At 37.1% G+C, this 20,058-nt stretch overlaps 4 protein-coding genes and 1 non-coding gene across 5 annotated transcripts; 3 read left to right on the top strand and 2 right to left on the bottom strand.

The window, feature by feature from the left end:
- Positions 1–1,413: 1,413 nt before the first annotated feature.
- LOC131008736 (SUMO-conjugating enzyme UBC9-like) lies at positions 1,414–5,142 on the top strand. Its single transcript, XM_057935771.1, has 3 exons — positions 1,414–1,483; positions 4,484–4,611; positions 5,032–5,142. Exons 1-3 carry the CDS (start codon positions 1,414–1,416, stop codon positions 5,140–5,142), a joined length of 309 nt encoding a protein of 102 aa, XP_057791754.1.
- A 1,556-nt stretch (positions 5,143–6,698) lies between these two features.
- LOC131008729 (uncharacterized) lies at positions 6,699–10,516 on the top strand. The gene is made up of 2 exons (XM_057935758.1): positions 6,699–6,898; positions 10,234–10,516. Exons 1-2 carry the CDS (start codon positions 6,699–6,701, stop codon positions 10,514–10,516), a joined length of 483 nt encoding a protein of 160 aa, XP_057791741.1.
- Positions 10,517–13,752: 3,236 nt separating this feature from the next.
- On the top strand, positions 13,753–14,739 carry LOC130986110 (40S ribosomal protein S30). The gene is made up of 3 exons (XM_057909404.1): positions 13,753–13,885; positions 13,980–14,117; positions 14,538–14,739. Exons 1-3 carry the CDS (start codon positions 13,882–13,884, stop codon positions 14,582–14,584), a joined length of 189 nt encoding a protein of 62 aa, XP_057765387.1. The 5' UTR covers positions 13,753–13,881; the 3' UTR covers positions 14,585–14,739.
- A 367-nt stretch (positions 14,740–15,106) lies between these two features.
- On the bottom strand, positions 15,107–16,925 carry LOC130986089 (stemmadenine O-acetyltransferase-like). Its single transcript, XM_057909372.1, has 2 exons — positions 16,220–16,925; positions 15,107–16,143 (listed from the first exon to the last, which is right to left on the bottom strand). Exons 1-2 carry the CDS (start codon positions 16,628–16,630, stop codon positions 15,241–15,243), a joined length of 1,314 nt encoding a protein of 437 aa, XP_057765355.1. The 5' UTR covers positions 16,631–16,925; the 3' UTR covers positions 15,107–15,240.
- Positions 16,926–19,532: 2,607 nt separating this feature from the next.
- On the bottom strand, positions 19,533–19,604 carry TRNAQ-CUG (transfer RNA glutamine (anticodon CUG)). The gene has a single exon. It is a non-coding gene; the product is annotated as a tRNA-Gln (tRNA).
- Positions 19,605–20,058: the final 454 nt, after the last annotated feature.

Below are 20,058 nucleotides of genomic sequence, written 5' to 3'. Positions count from 1 at the left end.
AAAGAGACGTTGGCACCCCACGAACTATGAATGTTTCCAAGTTCTGTTTAGCTAGGGCTCAAGTCAAATAAAAACGTGGGACTAGAAAAAGTAGCCCAAATAAAGACAATAAAAAATAGCCCATAATTCATTTAAAGAGAAGAGCCCAAAAGACTCTTACTATTTCCAAAACATTGTTTTTATCAATGCGATTGATTGTCTCCGTAAGAGTATTGTTGTCTGTTATGGATTTTGCTTCTAAGTTAGACTTACTAAGTATCTAGTTGGATTGAGTGGGCTACTACACTTTTATGTTTCATTTAATTCCGGAGATGAAAAGGGATCATGTTGAGAGTAATGGGTAAAATGATCTATGTGGTAGTGCAATATCTTAGTGGATCCAGTATTTAACTTTTTCCTACTCTTGGTTACTTTTAATATGAGCTTGCTGCTTTGCCATGTGGCGAGATATTCTCGTTATGGAGTAGTCTCTTTGTTTGCTTACCATATAATTGAGCTATGATGGATTCTACTTGTCGCAGGACATGTTGCTGAAGATAAGTTTCACTGGGAAACAACGATCATGGGGTCAACAGACAGTCCGTATTCTGGAGGCACATTCATTGTTACAATTCGTTTCCCTCCATATTATCCTATGAATATTGATTAGGGAATATATAATTCAAAATGATGATTTAAATCCTAATTACTATACTTATTTTATTGGGAAATAACCTATTTTCAGCCCACATACTAACGCCCCGGTAGGCTTTTTGGCCTGCAGGCCACTTGGGTCCAGCTAGAGAGGCCCGATTTCTTTTGGGTCTTAGAAATTCTAGCCCAGCCCGGCCAAAACTACGGGGGGCTTGGCCATTTTCGGCCCATTTTGACAGCTCTACCTTCACATATAAGAGACCTGATGGAGCAGCGCCGGGTGGATTAAAGGTGTATACCCGGCGCCGTTTTAAGAAGGCGGCAGAGTAGCAGATCGCATGAGAATTCTATGAATTCTTCTATTTATTTAGTTTAATTCTTTTTGGGTTGTACGGGCTTTATGTCTTATGCATGGGCCTTAGTAGGAACTAAGTATTTATTTCCTTCTTTTCAGTAAATTAGGGCATCCAGATATTATTGTTGTTAGCGTTTGACGCTGTGACAGAGTTTAATCTCTGCGGCCTCTTTTGAGGATTATCATTCAATTCAGTTCTTATTCTCATAATTTCGTCTTCACTCTATCAAGACCGGTCACCGGCTCATGCAAGTCTGCAACGCCAAGCTCCTTTACAATTTTTCATTCACTTTTTCTTGCAGCGCCCAGCTCCTCCACAGTTTTTCATTTCCTTATTCCCCAAACGGACAAATCTCTCTCTTTTTTTTTTGTAGGCAACCACCTACTGCTGCGTACTACTCGGAGGGAGTATTATTTGACTAGGAATGACTTTAAAACGTATTTCGAAGGAACTCGAGGATATGCAGAAGGATCCTCCTATTTCTTTCAATGCAAGTAGATCGATTCTTTTCTCTTTTGTTTTTTCAGTGCGATTTATTGTCTCCGTAAACGTATTGTTGTCTATTATATTGATTTTGCTCCTTAGTTGGACTTACTGAGTATCTAGTTGGATTGAGTGGGCGGGCTACTGCACTTTTATGTTTAATTTGATTCCGGAGATGAAAAAGGGATCATGTTGAGAGTAATGGGTAAAATTATCTATGTGGTAGTGCAATATCTTAGTGGATCCAGTATTTTACTTCTTCATACTCTTGGTTACTTTTAAGTATGAGCTTGCTGCTTTGCCATATGGCGTGGTATTCTCATTCCGGATTAGCCTCTTTGTTTGCTTACCATTAGGGGTGGTAAACCGGTCGGTTCGGTTATAACCGAACCGGTTTACCGGTTAACCGGAACCGGTTAACGCTAATATGTGTAACCGGTAACCGAACCGGTTTTCTGATCGGTTAACCGATTAACCGGTCCGGTTAAACCGACCGGTTAATCGGTTAACCGGTCAGAACCGATTAATCCAGTGTTTCTCTATTTGGTCGAATTAACCGGTTAATTCGGTTAACCGGTTCGAATTTAACCGATTTTTATTTAAAAAAATTTAACTTTATAGAATGTGTGCAATAGGATTTGAACTCTTGACCCTTTTGAAAGAATGAATGGGGTTTTATCCATTGCACCAATTTATGACTTGTGATAATTTAGAACAAAAAAACAATTTATAGACACGTGTAATTTATATTAAAAAAAAGAACAATAATAATAAATTAATTTTAATTCCACCGCATGTAGTGGTTAAAATTTTGTAAGACTAATACCAAATAATATCATCTCAAATTTTGCATCGCACATTTGCACTAGTAGAAAAGAGCAAAACTAGGAACAACGAAATATGGTCCATTTTCTTCAACTATAAAAACAAATAATAAAAAATGGCCCCATCCAACAACTATAAAACTTATTTAATTATTACAAATGATGAAACTTATTTAATTATTGCAGATGATGAATACAAATAAGAAATGGCCCCATTAACACCTAAATTCTACAAAATACAAATGAATGAATGGCGGAGGAGGCGAGCTGCCTGCTGCTACTGCCGGAGGGACTGCTGCTGCCTGCTGCTACTGCCGGGGGGAAAAACCGGCGGAGGAGGCGAGCTTGGCGGAGGAGGCGAGCCTGGCGGAGGAGGCGAGCTGGCGGAGTGAGCGAGGCCGGCAAAGTGACAAGCTGCTGCTGCCGGAGGGAAAAACCGGCGGAGAAGGCGCCGGTGCAAGGGACGAGCGCTGCTGCTGCCGAAGGGAAAAACCGGCGGAGGAGGCGCCGGTGCAAGGGACGAGCGCTCGCTGCTGCTGCTGGGACGACCGGACGAGCTGTACCGCCTCTGCTGCTGCCTGCTGGGACTGCCGGACTGGAGAAAGGGAGGGAGGCGCCGGTGGGCGAGGCAGCGACGCCGGTGCCGGTGGGAGGCGGGGATGGGAGGGATGGGAGGGAGTGGAGCCGTGGGGGCGGCTGCAAGAATGGAACAGCGGCTGGAAAGCCTGGAATGGAACCTTAAATGACTAACTAATGTTAAATTAATAAATTAATTAATTTAAAAAACCGGTTAATCGGTTTAACCGGTTAACCGACCGGTTAAACCGATTAACCGGTTTACAATGAAAGTGCTAACCGATAACCGAACCGAACCGGGAAAAACCGGTTTTCGGTTAACCGATAATCGGTTTTTCCGGTTCGGTTACGGTTTTAACCGAAAAACCGGCACCGGTTTACCACCCCTACTTACCATATAATTGAGCTAGGATGAATTCTACTTGCCGCAGGACATGTTGCTGAAGATAAGTTTCTATGGGAAGCAACGATCATGGGTCAACAGACAGTCCGTATTCTGGGGGCACATTCCTTGTTACAATTCGCTTCCCACCAGATTATCCTATGAACATGACATGTTGCTGAAGATAAGTTTCATTGGGAAGCAACGATCATGGGTCAACAGACAGTCCGTATTCTGGAGGCACATTCCTTGTTACAATTCGCTTCCCTCCATATTATCCTATGAATATTGATTAGGGAATATATAATTCAAAATGATGATTTAAATCCTAATTACTAGACTTATTTTATTGGGAAATATCCTATTTTTAGCCCATATACTAACGGGCCAATTTGGCCCAAAAGCCCGATGGGCTTTTAGGCCCGCGGGCCTCATAGGCCGGGCTAGGGAGGCCCGATTTCTTCTGGGCCTTAGAAATGCTAGCCCAACCCGACCAAAACTACGGGCGGGCTAGGTCATTTTCGGCCCATTTTGACAGCTCTACCTTCACATATAATAGACCGGTCACCAGCTCATATAAATGCAAGTTTGCAATGCCAAGCTCCTTCATAGTTTTTCAATCCCTTCTTCTTGCAACGCACAGCTCCTCCATAGTTTTTCATTCCCTTCTTCGCCAAAAGGATAAATCTCTTTTTTCTTTGTAGGCAACCATCTACTGCTGCGTACTACTTGGAGGAGTATTATTTGTAGGCAACCACCTACTGCTACGTACTACTCGGAGGGAGTATCATTTGACTAGCAATTGTGTATTTCGAAGGAACTCGAGGATATGCAGAAGGATTTTCCTATTTCTTTCAATGCAGGTAGATTTATTATTTTTTCTTTTATTTTTGTCAGTGCGATTGATTGTCTCCGTAAGCGTATTGCTGTCTATTAGGATTTTGCTCCTAAGTTGGACTACTGAGTATCTAGTTGGATTGAGTGGGCTACTGCACTTTATATTTCATTTGATTCCGGAGATGAAAAGGGATCATGTTGATAGTAATGGGTAAAATGATCAATGTGGTAGTGCAATTTCTTAGTGGATCCAATATTTAACTTCTTCCTACTCTTGGTTACTTTTAAGTATGAGCTTGCTGCTTTGCCATGTGGCATGATATTCTCGTTCCGGAGTAGCCTCTTTGGTGCTTACCATATAATTGAGCTAGGATGAATTCTACTTACCATATGACCTGTTGCTGAAGATAAGTTTCATTGGAAAGCAACGATCATGGGGCCCACAGACAATTCGTATTCTGGAGGCACATTCTTTATTACAATTCGCTTCCCTCCAGATTATCCTATAAAGCCAACCAAGGTGTTTTCGCACTTTGTCTTTATGCATATGCTATTGGTCCTTGATTAATAGTGGCAAACACAAACTTTGCAGTAAATTTGGTCAATTAGTCAATGCAGCATCATAGACGAATAACTGAAGTAAAGAGGATGTAACCTGCTCTGAAATCTGTTTAGGTTGACAGCGAGTGCTGCTTAAAATGATGTTTGAAGCAAGTATCTGTATTCTATCAATACGTAGCTAGTGCATGAAATGTTTTAACGATTATGAGTAGTCAGAAGTCATGCTTAATTATGAGTACATAGCCTCCTGAAGGGGTGAGATCTAATATATTTTTAAGCACAAAATGAGTATTGATGTGTGTTTTTTCATGCGGTAATCTTCATGTCCTTTAGAATCTCTTTTCTTTATACCTGAGTTCTAATATTGTGCACTTTGTAGGTTGCTTTTAAGACTATGCTTTTCCACCCTAATATCAGTAGCATTGGAAGCATCAACTTTGATATCCTGAAAGAACAATGGAGCCCAACTCTTACCATCTCAAATGTATAATGCTTTCTAGTCCTTCTAATCTAAAAGATTCATGTTTTGCTTTCTTTCATCAACTGATGTGATGGATATCAGATTGACTGTAAAAATCTTTGCCAAGGTTTTTGTTATTCTACAACATTGCTCGTGCTTGTCATGATATGAGCTGCTCTTTAGCAAGAACATTTCACGGCCCTTCGAACGTGAAAAATGGATGATTAGGGATGAGATGACTTAGTAATGGTTGCGGATGGAGAGATAAATATGGGTCAACAAATTTGTATAGGAAGAAGTACGAATTTTTTATTGAGAATTCCACAAACTCCCTAAGAATGTTCTTGCTTCAAAGCGTGCCTTCCTCCTTAATTCTCCAGCATTTAAGTAGGCTTTACAGATCTGTAATTACTCAACATAAAAAATAAAATACAATATTTGTCGATTTGAAGAAATGCTCATGAATATTTTAATTATATATGATTGTAATTTAAATTCTATCACCCAATTACTCTATAATATGATTTCGATTGGTTATAAAGACAAACGTGATAACGGTTGATGGGGTGATTGTTGGTTTATAATTAAATGTAACACTTATTAATATATGGAGGGAGTAGTATATTATATAGTATGTGGAACGATAATCAGTTGAATAACATCTATTATGTCATTCTGTGTATAGAGATGTCTACTTTTGTTCTAAGTGATTACGTTAAATACTACTTAAGATGAAAACTAGGACTGTTAGTGTGTTTTAATAAGTGATGAGCAAACTACTTAAAACATATATTCTTATACGGATAATCAGATAATAAAATTATGCCTTTCCAAAACCTTTGATGTGTTACGTAACAAACACTAAAATGGTTCTTGCATTCTTGTGTTTGAGGACTTCAAAGACACTAAATTATATTTTGTCAATCAAATTGTATTTCTCTCATTGATAAAATATTCCAATAAATTATTACATCCTCTCATCTCTTATGTTAATTTGTACAATTTTTGATTTTATTTTTGGTCTTGTTTTTATGCCATTGAAAGCCGAAATCTATTAAGTTAGTATGTATAATACACAGACTTTTGTCAATAAATATTAATATATTATACTCCCTCCGTCCCAATAAACTTGTCCCACTTTCTTTTTTGGGTTGTCCCAATAAACTTGTCCCATTTCTAAATTGGGTAAATTTTAGGGGATAATTAGTAACTTAATTATGGGCTAATTTTAATTAAGTAATTAGGTAAGTCAAACCTATTAACTTCAATTATACCTACTCTATTTTCATTTCTCACTCGGCTCTTTCTCTCTCTACCGCCGACCCTTCTTTTCTCTCCTAGAAAATCCTAAATCTCACCGGCGCCGCCTCCCCCTTTCTCCCTCCGTTCCGCCGGCGCCTCGCGGCGTACCACATCTCGGTGTACCAGCGCCGGCTTGGATCGGAAAATCACGGTCGATTGGTGTTGTATTTCAGTAAATCTGGGGTTTCGCCGCCTTCTCCCTTGACCCTTTTGTTCCGCTGTCGCCCTACGTTCATATCTGCACAGATCGACGCCAAGCAGCCCCGATCGATAAATCCGCGGTGATGAGCAACCCTTGGGAGGGCTTCCTGAGCGGAACCTATGTTCCAGACACGGAGGAGGATTTCTCGACTTGGGGTGAGCCGCCGGCGGTGTATTTCCCGTTCTCGACGACTTTCTCGGAGGATGAGGAGAAGTCCGACGTGGTGGAGGAGTTTGATGCTGTTTGTGAGTCGGCTGGAGCTCTAGCTCCGGAGAAATCAAGGTTTTTCTTGTTTAGGCGTCCTATGCCTTTAAATCACACTAAATGTGAGGTTGTTCCTACTGTTGAAAACAAGATTTCTAATTTTCATTGTTATTCCATTCTTTGTGAGAAAAAATGGGACGACGTAGTCCGTTATAACGGTCCGGAGGCCCCTGCAAGTAAGCTTTCCAAAAGGCTTGAAGAATCGCCGAAGCTCCTAAAATTTATGCAAATATTGCTCCATTTTCCAGATTATTGGGTGAGATCTTCCAATTTTCTATTCTTTGAACTATTTTCGGCTCTACTCTTGGAACGATTTTCTGCAAATTTACTTGGGTATAGGCTCTATGTGGCTTTTGTTATGTGTTTACTCTCTGAAATTGAGTATGGTTATGTTTCGGCTATGCTCTTGGAACTATTTTATGCAAATTTGCTTTGGTATAGGCTCTGTGTGGCCTTTGTTATGTGTTTACTCTCTGAAATTGTGTAAGGCACTTGTTGGGCGTTGGTTAGCATGTTTGAGATTATGACAATATGCTCATAGAGTTGTTTTATGTTTAAAAACATATGATGAACTAATAGTAACTGAAAATGTAGACTTACAGCCCCTAATATACTTACAGCCACCGTCCGACGGCAAACGCCGAACTTGACGGCAGCAGCCTGCATTCTGCCCCGTTTTGGCTCCCCACCATGGCTGTCTTCAAGCACGAACTACACTATCGAGTTTCTCTCTCCCGTTGTTAGATCTTTGCGCCCCATTTTTTCTTTTTTTGAATGTTTTGTTGTGGCTCCAAGTAGACTGCCACAATTTTGAAGAAATTGAAGTGTAATAGACGTGTGGAAGAATGACAGACTTTATAGAACTTGGTGTTGAATTTTGGTGGGAATTCTGAAACTTTTGGTTTAATGAAAAATTTCAGATTGTTGCTCTAAATTTCCCTCATCTTTTTTTTCGGTCAACAGCCCAAAGAATTGAGTTCCTTAAATTCTATCACCTTGTAACTTAAAGAATGGAAGTGTTGCATTTTAATTTTCGGTACCTACTAAAACAGAATTAAAATTAAAATAATGAATTTAAAATTAAATTGAATTTTTAATTTTAAAAAAAGTCAGTCAATTTTTATTTAAGTCAAACACAAGAATAATTAAGATTTACTTACTTTTTATTAAACATGTAGGTCTTTTTACTTTACAATACTAATTCAACACTCTTTAATCTCCGTGCCGAAAAGAAAAGGGATAAGTTTATTGGGACGGAGGGAGTATTTAAATTAGTTCCTCTAGAAAAAATTTAGATTTTTTTTCTTATCACTTGGTTTATGTGGATTAGAATGGCTGGTGTTCATGCAACCATGGTAGAATTGCACAAGGCCTCAAAACACAGATTTTTTAACCGCAAATGGAATGAAAGAATGGGGTGCTAGAGAACCTCAATTGCATACGATATTTATGGCTTAAAACAGAGGAATATGAACGATAAATTAGTAATTACGAGGCTTCCCTCAGAGTGCTACCCCATGATCATTATTACACAGCTCACGAGATATATAATTGAATGATCGTGAGAACACCATGACACATTGACAAAAATAAACTTTGAGCATTTCAAGTTGGTCTTGGAGGACAAGTTTAAGGATTTATATCTTAGAGTACACACGTGATAGATGAAAAGTGAAAACTACCACCTAATAGAAATAAGTGATTCGGAGGAGGAGCCACTCGAAGACGATGATGAAGTGATGAGCCAATAGCTTAATTTTTATGGATTTTCAAAATTTCCTTTCGTATCTTTAAAATAATAATAATAATAATAATAATACTAATAATAATAATAATAATAATAATAATAATAATAAGTATTTTGTCATTTTTATAATAGTTATTAAGTAAAAGTTCATGATTTCTTATTCAAATTCTAATAGGTATGTTCTTCACTGTTATTTTATTCTCTTTTTACTTGAAGTAGTATTCACTATATATGTGTGTGTGTCGATTTAAAGAAAAGCTCATGAAAATTTTAATTATATATGATTGCAATCATTTATAATTTAAATTCTATCACCCAATTACTCTATAATTGATTTCGATTATAATGACAAACGTGATAGCGGTTGATGGATATAGTGCGATGTATCGCACCTCACATAAATTTATAATAGAGACTTAAATTAAAATATTATAGATTATAGATGGGTTTATGAAATTATTCTATCACCCAGTTACTCTTTAATTGAAAATTTGGTTGATGGATATATTTAAATTTGACTTGGATGGTGTTGATAGCAGTTGGGGAAGGCATTTTAATTATGACTGCCTGACATGTTATAAAACTTTTAATCACTATTTTCAATACACATTAACTGAAATAATATTTGATTATGATAGTATACTTGCATTCAAAGGATTCTTCAACATGTCATCGTTTATTTATATGAGAGTTTTTGTGGAATTGATTTGTGCTTTTCTTTTAATAAACGACGTAGCTTAATTCTGATAACACCCTATGTGAGAGGATTGAGGTTAAAAGTTAAGCTTATTATGTTAATCATTTAATTTAATTTTTTTAATATTTTAAAACTACGACAATCTTTAACTATATTTGATAATTGTATACATTAATATTTTTTTATATCAAATTTATATTATACATCCATATTATATCATTTTCTCTCACAAATTATATATATATATATATATATATATATATATATATATATAGAGAAAGGTTAAACAGAGAATGCTAAATATTTAGATAATAGAGAACTCGTGAAACAAAAACGAACAGATGTATAAATTTGATGAACAAATCAATGTACCGCATGAACAACAATTTGCCCCAGGTTTGAATCCTGCTGGTGGCGAGTTTTTCTCTTTTTTTTTTACCAAATACGTCTGTTCGTTAGTTATATGATATGTTCGTAAAATGTATAGATTTGTTCAAAATAAAATATAGTATAATAATTTTATGTTATATACATTCATTTATATGTGTGTTTATTCCATGTCATTGTGCGTTGGTTATCGAATAAGTTTGGTATGCCAATCGATCATGTCATACCTAAAGGTAGCAGGCAATATGGCTGGGAATTTCAGGATCGGGTAATCGGGTACCCGATACCCAACCCGAAAAAATTGGTATAGGGTACCCGATACCCGACCCGAAAAAATCGGGTATAGGGTACCCGATACCCGATTTTTTCGGGATCGGGTACGGGATCGGGTATTTAGGGGTCGAAATAATCGGGTATCGGGTATACCCGATCGGGTATCGGGTATACCCGAATTACCCGATATTTTTAATTAATAAATTTTAAACTATTTAATTAAACTAAATATGAAATCTAAACTCCCAGTCCGCCCCCTGTACTGTTTTGTTTCCCAAATCAATTCATCCCTCCCAATTCCCAAACTCCCAGCCCGCCGGCCCTAACCTCTCGGCTCTCACTCCAGAGTCCAGCACCGGCCGGCCGCCCCACTCGCCAGCCCGGCGTCGGCGCCAGTCATCCCAGCCCCTCGCCCCTGCAGCAGCCGTTCCGTCTCCCCGGTCCGCGACCCTCGCTTGTGCAGCAGCCGTTCGTCGCCGCAGCAGCCGTGCAGGTGCAGCCTCCGAGCTCCGACGACAGCGTCGACATGTGAGCTTCTTCTTCTTCTTCTTCTTTTTCAAAATCGGGTAATTCGGGTACCCTAATACCCGAAATACCCGATTTACACAGTTGACTTGGAAGCGATAATTTTGACCAGGTAATTTAGGGTACCCGAATACCCGACTCGGGTACCCGAGTCGGGTATTAGGGTACCCGATTTCATTTTCGGGGTCGGGGTCGGGTATAGGGTTTAGGGGATTTTCGGGTTCGAGTACCAGATTTTTTCGGGTAGGGTACCCGAACCCGACCCGATTCCCAGCCCTAGCAGGCAACAAGTGGTTGGTGCTACTATCAATTCTTCATACATTTGGAGAGACGTTCAAGTTTTAATGCTTACAAGAAATATGAGGCTGCAAAATACAAGCTCTGGAGTTGAAGCATCATATTTGCAAAGATTCCCTAATCGGGTGGCAGCAATAGGTAATGGTATTTTAAGGGGTGCTAATGATGGACATACTGACATTGAAATATTTGATGACATTCACTTAAATTTTCCAAGTGATCGTATTGTATCAATTGTTAATTCCATATACCCTTATTCAGTGAATGATCCAGATAATTTGTCTTCAAGATAGAGCAATCCTCGCTCCAACGCTAGAAATAGTTGATACAATTAATCAGTACATGATGTCGATGAATAAATATGAAAGTAAGGCATATAAAAGTTCTGACAAAACAATCACTTCAGAGGGAATTCATGATGTTTTAAACAATGTCCACACACCTGAATTTTTTAATAGTTTGAAATGTTTTGGAATGCTCAATCATGAGATAAATATGAAGGTCGGAACACCGGTCATGTTATTAAGAAACATTGATCATTCTCAATAATTGTGCAATGGAACACGTTTGGTAATTACAAAACTTGGTAATCATGTGTTGGAGGCTAAAATATTAACCAGTACTAATTCTGGCCAAAAAGTGTTGATTTATAGAATGTCTCTGACTCCATCAAATCCATGACTTTCATTCAAATTTGAACGGAGACAGTTTTCTCTTATTGTTTCGTATGTCATCGTGACAATCAACAAGAGTTAAGGACAATCTCTGTTACACGTGGGACTTTTTCTCAAGAAACCAGTATTCTCTCATGGTTAACTTTATGTTGCTGTTTCAAGAGTAAGAAGTCGGAGCGGCTTGAAGATTTTAGAATGTGATAAAGATAATAATAGCATATCAAGTACAACGAATGTTGTCTACAATGAAGTTTTTCAAAATTTATAGATTTACTAATTTGTATTATCATGCTTTATTCAATTTTACAATTAACAGTTTTACATTATTATTATTATTATTATTGTTATCATTATTATTATTATTATTATTATTATTATTATTATTATTATTATTATTATTATTATTATTATTATTATTGTTGTTGTTGTTGTTGTTGTTGTTGTTGTTGTTGTTGTTGTTGTTGTTGTTGTAGCACCCCTATTTGAAATAGTACAATTAAAAAAAATTAATTATTTTCATTAATGGAAGGTTATTTGTTTTTTTTCCAATATAACACAATAATTTTTATTTATTATTTTAACACAATACAATGTTAATTATTATATAATGAATTAACGTTATAAAAAAAAACTACAACAATTTACCATGTGCATATGCACGGGCGGAATACTAGTAATACTAATTATAATACATTCTCATCACTTTCAATACTAACTAGTAACATTCGCCCGTGCGATGCACGGCGAGCATAGTTTTGCATCAAAATTAAACGATGTAGCATGTGTATCGGTTAAGCGATTAGGGGTTAATGTCTAAAACCGAAGGTCTTGGGTTCGAGCCCCTGTGGCGCGACCTTTAAATTTCTTTATTTAATCATGTTAATTTATCAAAAATAAATAAATTAAATGATGTATCAAATAAATAAAAAATAAATATTAAATATAGTTAGAATATAAGTAAATGTAAATTATTTTTTCTTAAAAATAAAATAATCTACATCAATTACTCAGTAAAGATCCTTAATTTTATTTTATAATTTTGAAAAGTATCATTTTTAATTTTCCATCTATTTGATGGAAAACTTATTTTCTTCCTTAAAATTATAGAATAAACACATCATTCAAATTAAAAGAAACGAAGAAACAATAAAAAAAGAGTTTTCACATCACAATATATAGTTTTAAAACATAAGCTAATCATACATAAAATTAATTTTTTCTAAGTTAGCTCATTACCTATGTCATCTTATTAGAAAAGCTTCCATTGATAAGTAGGAAAATAAATTATATTATTAGAATTTATTAGAATACTAATAAAAGTGTTGAATAATTATTTGATACCAAATCAAAGATCTTGCATTCATTTTTAATTTAAGATATATATATAATATTTTTTATAAATAAAATTTGATTTTTTTAAAAAATCATCAAAATATGAAAAACAGAATATGAGAGAGAGAGATAATAGAAAATTGAAGAATGCGTATGATGAAAGAGAGGAGAGATGAGAGAGAAAAATATATGAGATATGAGATTTGTTGAGTTTTATAAATACCCTTTGATTGATTCTTTAATTACAATTTTGCCACAAACGATGTTTTCATATAATAAATAGATTATAACATTTTTTTCACCACTTTCAATACACTCAACAACTTTATCTTAAAACTCGTGTTCCTTCATCCCAAAAAATTATTTGGGGGACCGATAAAGTATATTATATGATGATGTAAAAATTAATAAACTTATGAGACATGTTAAATAAGGACAAAATGAAATTAATAATAAAAATATAAAAACCTATTAAATGAAAAGATTGTATAAGAATTTATCATAATGTGTTTTGCCATTTTTTTTTTAACAATATATAGTCACATACACTTGCATTGCCTTCTCTATTGCGCAACCATTATTTTAGAAAATGCCCCTCATTCCCTCAAAAAAACCACAGACTTAGAAGAAGAAAGTGAAGGTTGTGCGTCTCTTGTTCTAACGATAAATGGTTAATATGATATATGGTTAATGCTTAAAAATTGAGATTTTAGGTTCGAGTTATCTTTGTATGGTCTTTAAATTTTATTATTAATTTATAATAATAAAAAAAAGAAGATAGAGAAGGCTATGTTATTTTATTTCTTATTTTCGTCTATGATAGAATGATGCACCATAGGATGATTTTATTTTTAAAAATAAAAATAAAAATTTCTAATCAGGTACTGGGCCTAACTAAATATTTCAGGATTGCTGGACCCAATGGAATTTTAACTTAAGAAAGGCCCAACAATACTTGCCCATATTATATATACTGGTCTCCACAAACTAAACCCTAACCCAATCGCCGAAGCCATTCACGCCAAAGACGGAGAAATATCTCTCGATCGGAGAAAATTCGAGCTAAATCATGGGTAATTGGTCTCACTAATTGGCATATTGCTTCTTTTATGATGTGATTCTATCTGTTTTTGGTTTTGAGGCGGTGCTTCGAATCGGATTTGCCAGGTAAGGTACACGGATCGTTGGCTCGCGCCGGAAAGGTGAGAGGACAGACTCCCAAGGTCGCCAAGCAGGACAAGAAGAAGAAGCCCCGCGGCCGCGCTCACAAGCGGATGCAGTACAACCGCCGTTTCGTCACCGCCGGTAACTTGTTTTTCCTCGTCGGTTATTTTAAAACCACATATATATTGATGTTTTTGGTTTTCTAAGTGTCTTTGTGCGGTTGAGGCCTCTATTGGTGATTTTGTGTTTTCTAAATTCGCCTAGCAACTGTTTGAAAGGTTTCGTTTTTGTCTTCAAATAACCTTTAGGTCATTGGATTTTACATTAATTATTTCGAGTTTGTAGTCCTCCGATTTAATTTTCTCGAAACAGAGATTGAATATGAGAAATCAATTTTATGTGGTCTAGTTTCCAAGGTGCACCTCCTTTTCATTGCAGATACAAGTATCAGTCATGAATTTCACTGTGTGTGGAGGGGAAATTCTGTTAATGTGAATTGTGTTGATTGTGATAGAGAGCAGTTGTTAATGATGTGTATTATTGTTGTATTTTTTTTTGCAGTTGTTGGCTTTGGAAAGAAGAGGGGGCCTAACTCATCCGAGAAGTAAAATGTAGCAATTTCAGTTGTTTTGATTTATGTTTTAGTGTTGCTAGTTCTGGATCATTTTCTTCTATTTTATTTCTTGAGCAGAATTACACAATTATGTGAAATTTTGACCTTCTAATCTCGTTTACAATGGCTAAACTTTTGTTTTCTTTTTTATCTGCAAGCTTTATTCTTGCCTTGGGTATATGATTTGCATACATAATAATGTGAGCGATTGCTTATCTCCAAATTCAATGTTTAATTCTATATTCTGGTATTTGAATGTTGGAGACGCTAATACATTATACATGACTTATTTGGAATGCTAATAATTGAGAACCTATAAAAATATGGAGTTTCTGCTTCTTGCATCGTTGATCCTCACCTAGAACATCAAACGCAACATTGAGACATGAAAGTTAAGTAGCTAAACCTCCTACCTTTCGAGCCGGCCTCTACTTTTTTAAACCATAAATTTATCTTGGAAAATTAGTAGATTAGCCTGTAAGTTGAATTTTCTTCATACGTTGATAGGAAACAACCCTTTTTAAGATGTATTTCTTGTATTATAAGTTAATCAAGGATTCAAATTTGCTTCACCTGCTGACATGAAACTCAATTTTCTTACCATGAATTGAACATTGAAATCATCTCTTCTTAACATTTTACACAAACCCATCAGGAAAGAAAACAAGAAGCAAAACTTGGAAATTCCAAATCCTGCTCTAGTCTCTCCATATCTCTATCACTCATCACAACCCACGCCTCAATCCCTCCACTGCAATCCACTGAATCGAACAAGAAGACACAATTCTTGTTTCTATAGCTACTGTTGCTCACCCAAACAGGCCTCCCCCACCCAAAATCACCTCCATAAACTGCAAATCTGCAGTAACTACTAAACCTGAAAACCTCCACATCCCCCGCCGCCAACACCCTGCTAATCTCCATGAAATTCTCCTTGGCCAAATCGAACCCCTTCTCCCCCAACAGCCTCTTCACATACTCGTCGTCGACCTTGTCGAACGCGGCTCTCAGCTTCCCCACAAGCGGGACCCACCCGGCCTCAGCTGCGCCACTTTCAGCCCTGATCATTTGAAAGAGGTTTCCGAACGAGTTCTCCGACAGCGCTGGGACCTTCCCCCGGAGGTTGAGGGTGTGGTACGCGACGGACTTGCCCTTGCCCTTGCCGTTGCCGTTGCCGGCCCCTTTCGCCGCCATGCAGCGGCTCCATATCAGCGCCGTCACGACCTCCACGCGCGTGGGTTTGAGAATGCCGGAGCTTGCTGCCGCCTCTCGCTGGAGAGATTGGATTGATGAGGGCGTGAAGATGAATCTCCGAGTGACGAGATTCGGGGAGAGGGGTTGCACGGAGGGGCTGTTGGAGTTTGGGGTGAAGTCGGGGGTGTTGCGGGGAGGGAAGAGGGTGGCGGAGTTGAACACGGGGGAGGCGCCGCTGCTCCCGTCGCCGCGTGCTGTGGCGGCCCAGTGTTTGATGAACGAGCTCAGCGTGCAGCCGTCGGCGATTCTGTGGGAAATGCATAGGCCGATTGTGATTCCGCCGCAGTTGAAGGAGGTCACCTGCGCCGTCACTAATGTGTTGGTGGGAAATGCCATTGAATGTTTGTTTGCATATTTAATTTCGAGAAAAACCAACCTGAACTGCAAGCTGCTCTGGAGCGTCTGAAACGTAGCCATTGGTGACGAAGGGGACGAGGTCGTCCAGAATTTGAGGATGAGGGGATTCAACAATGTCCAGCACATTGGCATCAGCAGTAGCTTCGGCATACAAGACCCCGTCGTCGTTGCAGTCCACTGATATCTGGCCTTTCATGCGCCCTGCCAGGGGGTAGAACTGTGCCAGAGCATCCGAGAGCGAGGTCTTGAGACGATCACACATTTCGGATTGGCTAATGTTGCTGTCTTCATTGGAAGTGTAGTAAAGGATGAGAGGTATGTAAGAAGGTGGAATCCTCTCATCAATGAAAGAGAGCTTGAAATCTCTGAGATGGGGAGGGGTGACTGTGCAAGGCTTGATTGCTTGTGTGGATACTATTTCAATCTTCATTTTGGGTGATTATTGGCTGAGAAGGAAAGATATTGACTGGTTCAATGTTGGGGAAATATGGGGAGCAGAAATTTGTGTGCAGTTAATTAAAAGGGGTTGGATTTTTTTATTGTAGATTTGAGAATCTGGTCTTATTGTGTTTGTGTATAGCTGGATTTAAGATCTGGAGGGAGCACTGCATATATGTATGTATTTTAGAGTTGGCACTGTATATTTAATGTCTGATCAAGAAAGATACATAGATTGTAAAAGGGTTGGTTATATTTTAATGAGCTTAGACTTATCTTCTGAACAAATTGTTGGTATTAGTCTTAATTTTTAAATGCTAATGTGCAGAAATTTAATGTGGCGTGTTTAATCAGGGAGCAAGTGAAGTGATCTGGATAAATCATCAAATGCTAGTTTCAAGAAATCGGGAGGCAGTAGTATATTGACTTTGATATATTTTTTCAATTTTTCTTTTTTCAATTGTGAGATGTTGAGATTTGTACCATAATCATTATCTATTTTAAACGGAAAAATACGATTAAGCTACAATACAGCTGAGGGAATAGGGATGGAGGAATTGTGATGCCTTTTATAATTTAAGGAAAAGTAAAAGTAGGCTTAACATATATTTACATGTTTTGGATCTGTCTTTTATGTATGTTTTGCATACTATCTTTTGATAATTCATGTGAATGTTACATGTTCAAACCACTCTACCATGTTTTGAACTATTATATACTCTTTTGGGGTCAAAATATTAAAATGAAGTTTTGCAATGCTGCATAATTGATACAGACATGCATGAGACACGTATTTGGCATAGATGAGGACAATAATAACCACAATCACTATACATGATGATTTTAGTAAGTAAATACATGTCCATAATTTTAGGGGATGTAGAAGTCCAATAAACTATACATTATATTAGAATATAGTTTAACAAAGCGAAAATTAAAAAATATGACGTTATTGATCCAATCACTAGAAGCAAATAGTGAGGAGAACGAAAAAACCAATTTAAAAATATTGGATATACATATGAACGAAGACTTAATTGAAGGCCTTTGCGCCTTGTTCATAGTCAATCAAATATAGAGGTGGTTTCCAGTATGCTCGAGCGCACAATAAAAACCACATAAATCATATTAATATATATAAGATTATCTTATACTACCTTTATCCACAAAAAAAATAGTTCTAATAAAGAATGATACAAATTTCAATAAAAATGATTATTATATTGTGTGTGAAAAAAGACTCCCACTTAAAAAATAGTGTTTATAATGATATTAATTGTATTGTGAGTGGAGAATAAGATCCACTATAGGATATATGATTTCTAAAATGAAAAATAAACTAATTTTTGTGGACATTCCAAAACCACAAAAAATGGACTATTTTTTGTGGACCATGGAGTATATATTACATGGAATGAAAACTATATATTAGTTGAGCATGGAGATTAGTTGGTATACCACATAGGTTATAACTATGAGATCGTGGGTTTGAATCGTTTGATATCCATATCAAGCGCCACATTTTCAATAATACTAGTACATTGTAGCGGTCCAATTCTTCTTGCTGGTTCATTTGATTCAATATTCCCTCCGTCCACAATTTAATGCCCTACTTGCCTTTAAAAAACTGTCCACAATTTAATGTCATATTCTGCTTTTTGTACCCTTTTACCCTCCCTTGTTTCATTTAATTACTACCCTTTGCCATATTTAATTCATCCTAATTAAGAATGTGGGTTAATTAGCCTTCCTTATTTTTAAATTAATTAAGCCGACTCATTTTTTATTACTCTCCCTACTTGGTTCTAGATTATTCCTATCTAACCTAGATCTAAGGCTTTCTCTCTCTCCATTCGAAACCCTAGATCTCTCTGAATTGTGTTCTTCGTCTTCCTCGATGGAATCTGAGACGATGGTCGAAGAAACTCCGTTCTCGAAGATGAATGTGTGCGAATCGGAGCCGATTCCGCCGGACTTCGAAGCGACGCCGTGGTTGCTGCCGGACTCCGAAGCTGCGCGCCTCCCTCTCTCTGAATCTGAGCCGATTCCACCGGAGTCCGAAGCGGCGCCGTGGTTGCTGCCGGACTCCGAAGCTGCTCGCCTCCCTCTCTCTGAATCTGAGTCAATTCCGCCGGGATCCGAAGCGGCGCCGTGGTTGCTGCCGGACACCGAAAAGGCGAAATGCATCTCCGACCTCAGAGAATCATTCAGATGCAAAAGAGAGGAAGCCAAGAGAACCTCCGACCTCATAAAGTCTTTCAGACGCGAAAGGAAAGCGGCTAAGGCTAAGCAAAACAAGTGATTTCGTTCTGTGATGCCTTCCTTTGTGTATGTTCGTTCTGTGTGGTGGGGGATGGCCGGTGATGCCTATCTATGTGTATGTTCGTTCTCTGTGTGGTGGAGGATGGCTGGTGATGCCTATCTATGTGTATGTTCGTTCTTTGTGTGGCTGTATGGTGAGGGGATGGCTGGTGATTCCTTAGTTGCGTATGATCTCTGTATGCTAAATTAGAATAATCTGTCAACAAAAATTTAAAAAAGTAATCTCCTAATCAAATTAGTAAAAGTAATCTAATCTCTTAACCACTACCCTTTTATTTCATCTACATCACCTTTTTCAGCTTTCTTAGTCTCCGTGCCAGGACCCAAGTAGGGCATTAAATTGTGGACGGAGGGAGTATTTTTTTTTAATTATCAATTTTTATAATTTTTTTTTGTCCATGCCCTTCTCGACCACATTCAAAAGTGGCATTTTCTATTATTAAAAATGTCATTTGTAATGTATAATTTATTTTTATATAAATTAACATTGATTTTTAAAAGTAAAAAAGGAAGATAAAAATAAAAGAAAAAGGAAGATAAAATAAAGGAAAAAAAAAAACTTAAATAAAATAAGGTTCCACCGAGATTTGAACTCGGGTTACTGGATTCAGAGTCCAATGTCCTAACCACTAGACCATGGAACCATTTTTGATTGCACGAGTATTATTTAAGTATAAGTACGTACAATACTTTTACAGGCAAAACCTCTTTTTTTTTTTTTTTTTTTCCTCTCTTCAGAATTTTACAAGCTGAGTGAATACTAGTAGTGAAGCTATCCTGATATCATTAATTTACATATTTTTAGTATCTCTCGAGGTATTTATATTCTAAAGTAAAGATTATATCATAAAATAAGATTAAAGAATAAATTACGAAGGAAATTATAAAACTCCAACACTAGCCATAGTTGGTCAATCAATTAGCGAAACATTTGGGGCTTGTTAAGATTGAAAAAAACAAAATCTTTCATGCGGATGTTCTGTTCGAACAGTACAGATACACGCAAATTTGAATAGATCATAAATCTCATAGTATTAGATTTGTGTAATAAAACACTTGCGAGTGTTTTAATAAAATTAAAACTTTTGTTATCGTGCT

Source organism: Salvia miltiorrhiza, chromosome 1, assembly GCF_028751815.1.
Source record: "Salvia miltiorrhiza cultivar Shanhuang (shh) chromosome 1, IMPLAD_Smil_shh, whole genome shotgun sequence".
Classification (NCBI taxonomy): Eukaryota; Viridiplantae; Streptophyta; class Magnoliopsida; order Lamiales; family Lamiaceae; genus Salvia; species Salvia miltiorrhiza.
The sequence above is the reverse complement of the archived record's forward strand: the minus strand, read 5'-3'. Positions and strand labels throughout refer to the sequence as shown.

Excerpts from the sequence above, each read along its gene's own strand:
- LOC131008736 (XM_057935771.1), top strand. The coding sequence starts at position 1,414 with ATGACTTTAAAACGTATTTCGAAGGAACTCGAGGATATGCAGAAGGAT. Across the intron at positions 1,484-4,483 it reads TCCTATTTCTTTCAATGCAA|GACCTGTTGCTGAAGATAAG; the intron begins GTAGATCGATTC and ends TACTTACCATAT. Across the intron at positions 4,612-5,031 it reads ATCCTATAAAGCCAACCAAG|GTTGCTTTTAAGACTATGCT; the intron begins GTGTTTTCGCAC and ends TGCACTTTGTAG.
- LOC131008729 (XM_057935758.1), top strand. The coding sequence starts at position 6,699 with ATGAGCAACCCTTGGGAGGGCTTCCTGAGCGGAACCTATGTTCCAGAC. Across the intron at positions 6,899-10,233 it reads CTAGCTCCGGAGAAATCAAG|TCCGCCCCCTGTACTGTTTT; the intron begins GTTTTTCTTGTT and ends CTAAACTCCCAG.
- LOC130986110 (XM_057909404.1), top strand. Across the intron at positions 14,118-14,537 it reads CCGCCGTTTCGTCACCGCCG|TTGTTGGCTTTGGAAAGAAG; the intron begins GTAACTTGTTTT and ends TTTTTTTTGCAG.
- LOC130986089 (XM_057909372.1), bottom strand. The coding sequence starts at position 16,630 with ATGAAGATTGAAATAGTATCCACACAAGCAATCAAGCCTTGCACAGTC. Across the intron at positions 16,144-16,219 it reads CAGAGCAGCTTGCAGTTCAG|GTGACCTCCTTCAACTGCGG; the intron begins GTTGGTTTTTCT and ends GTGACGGCGCAG.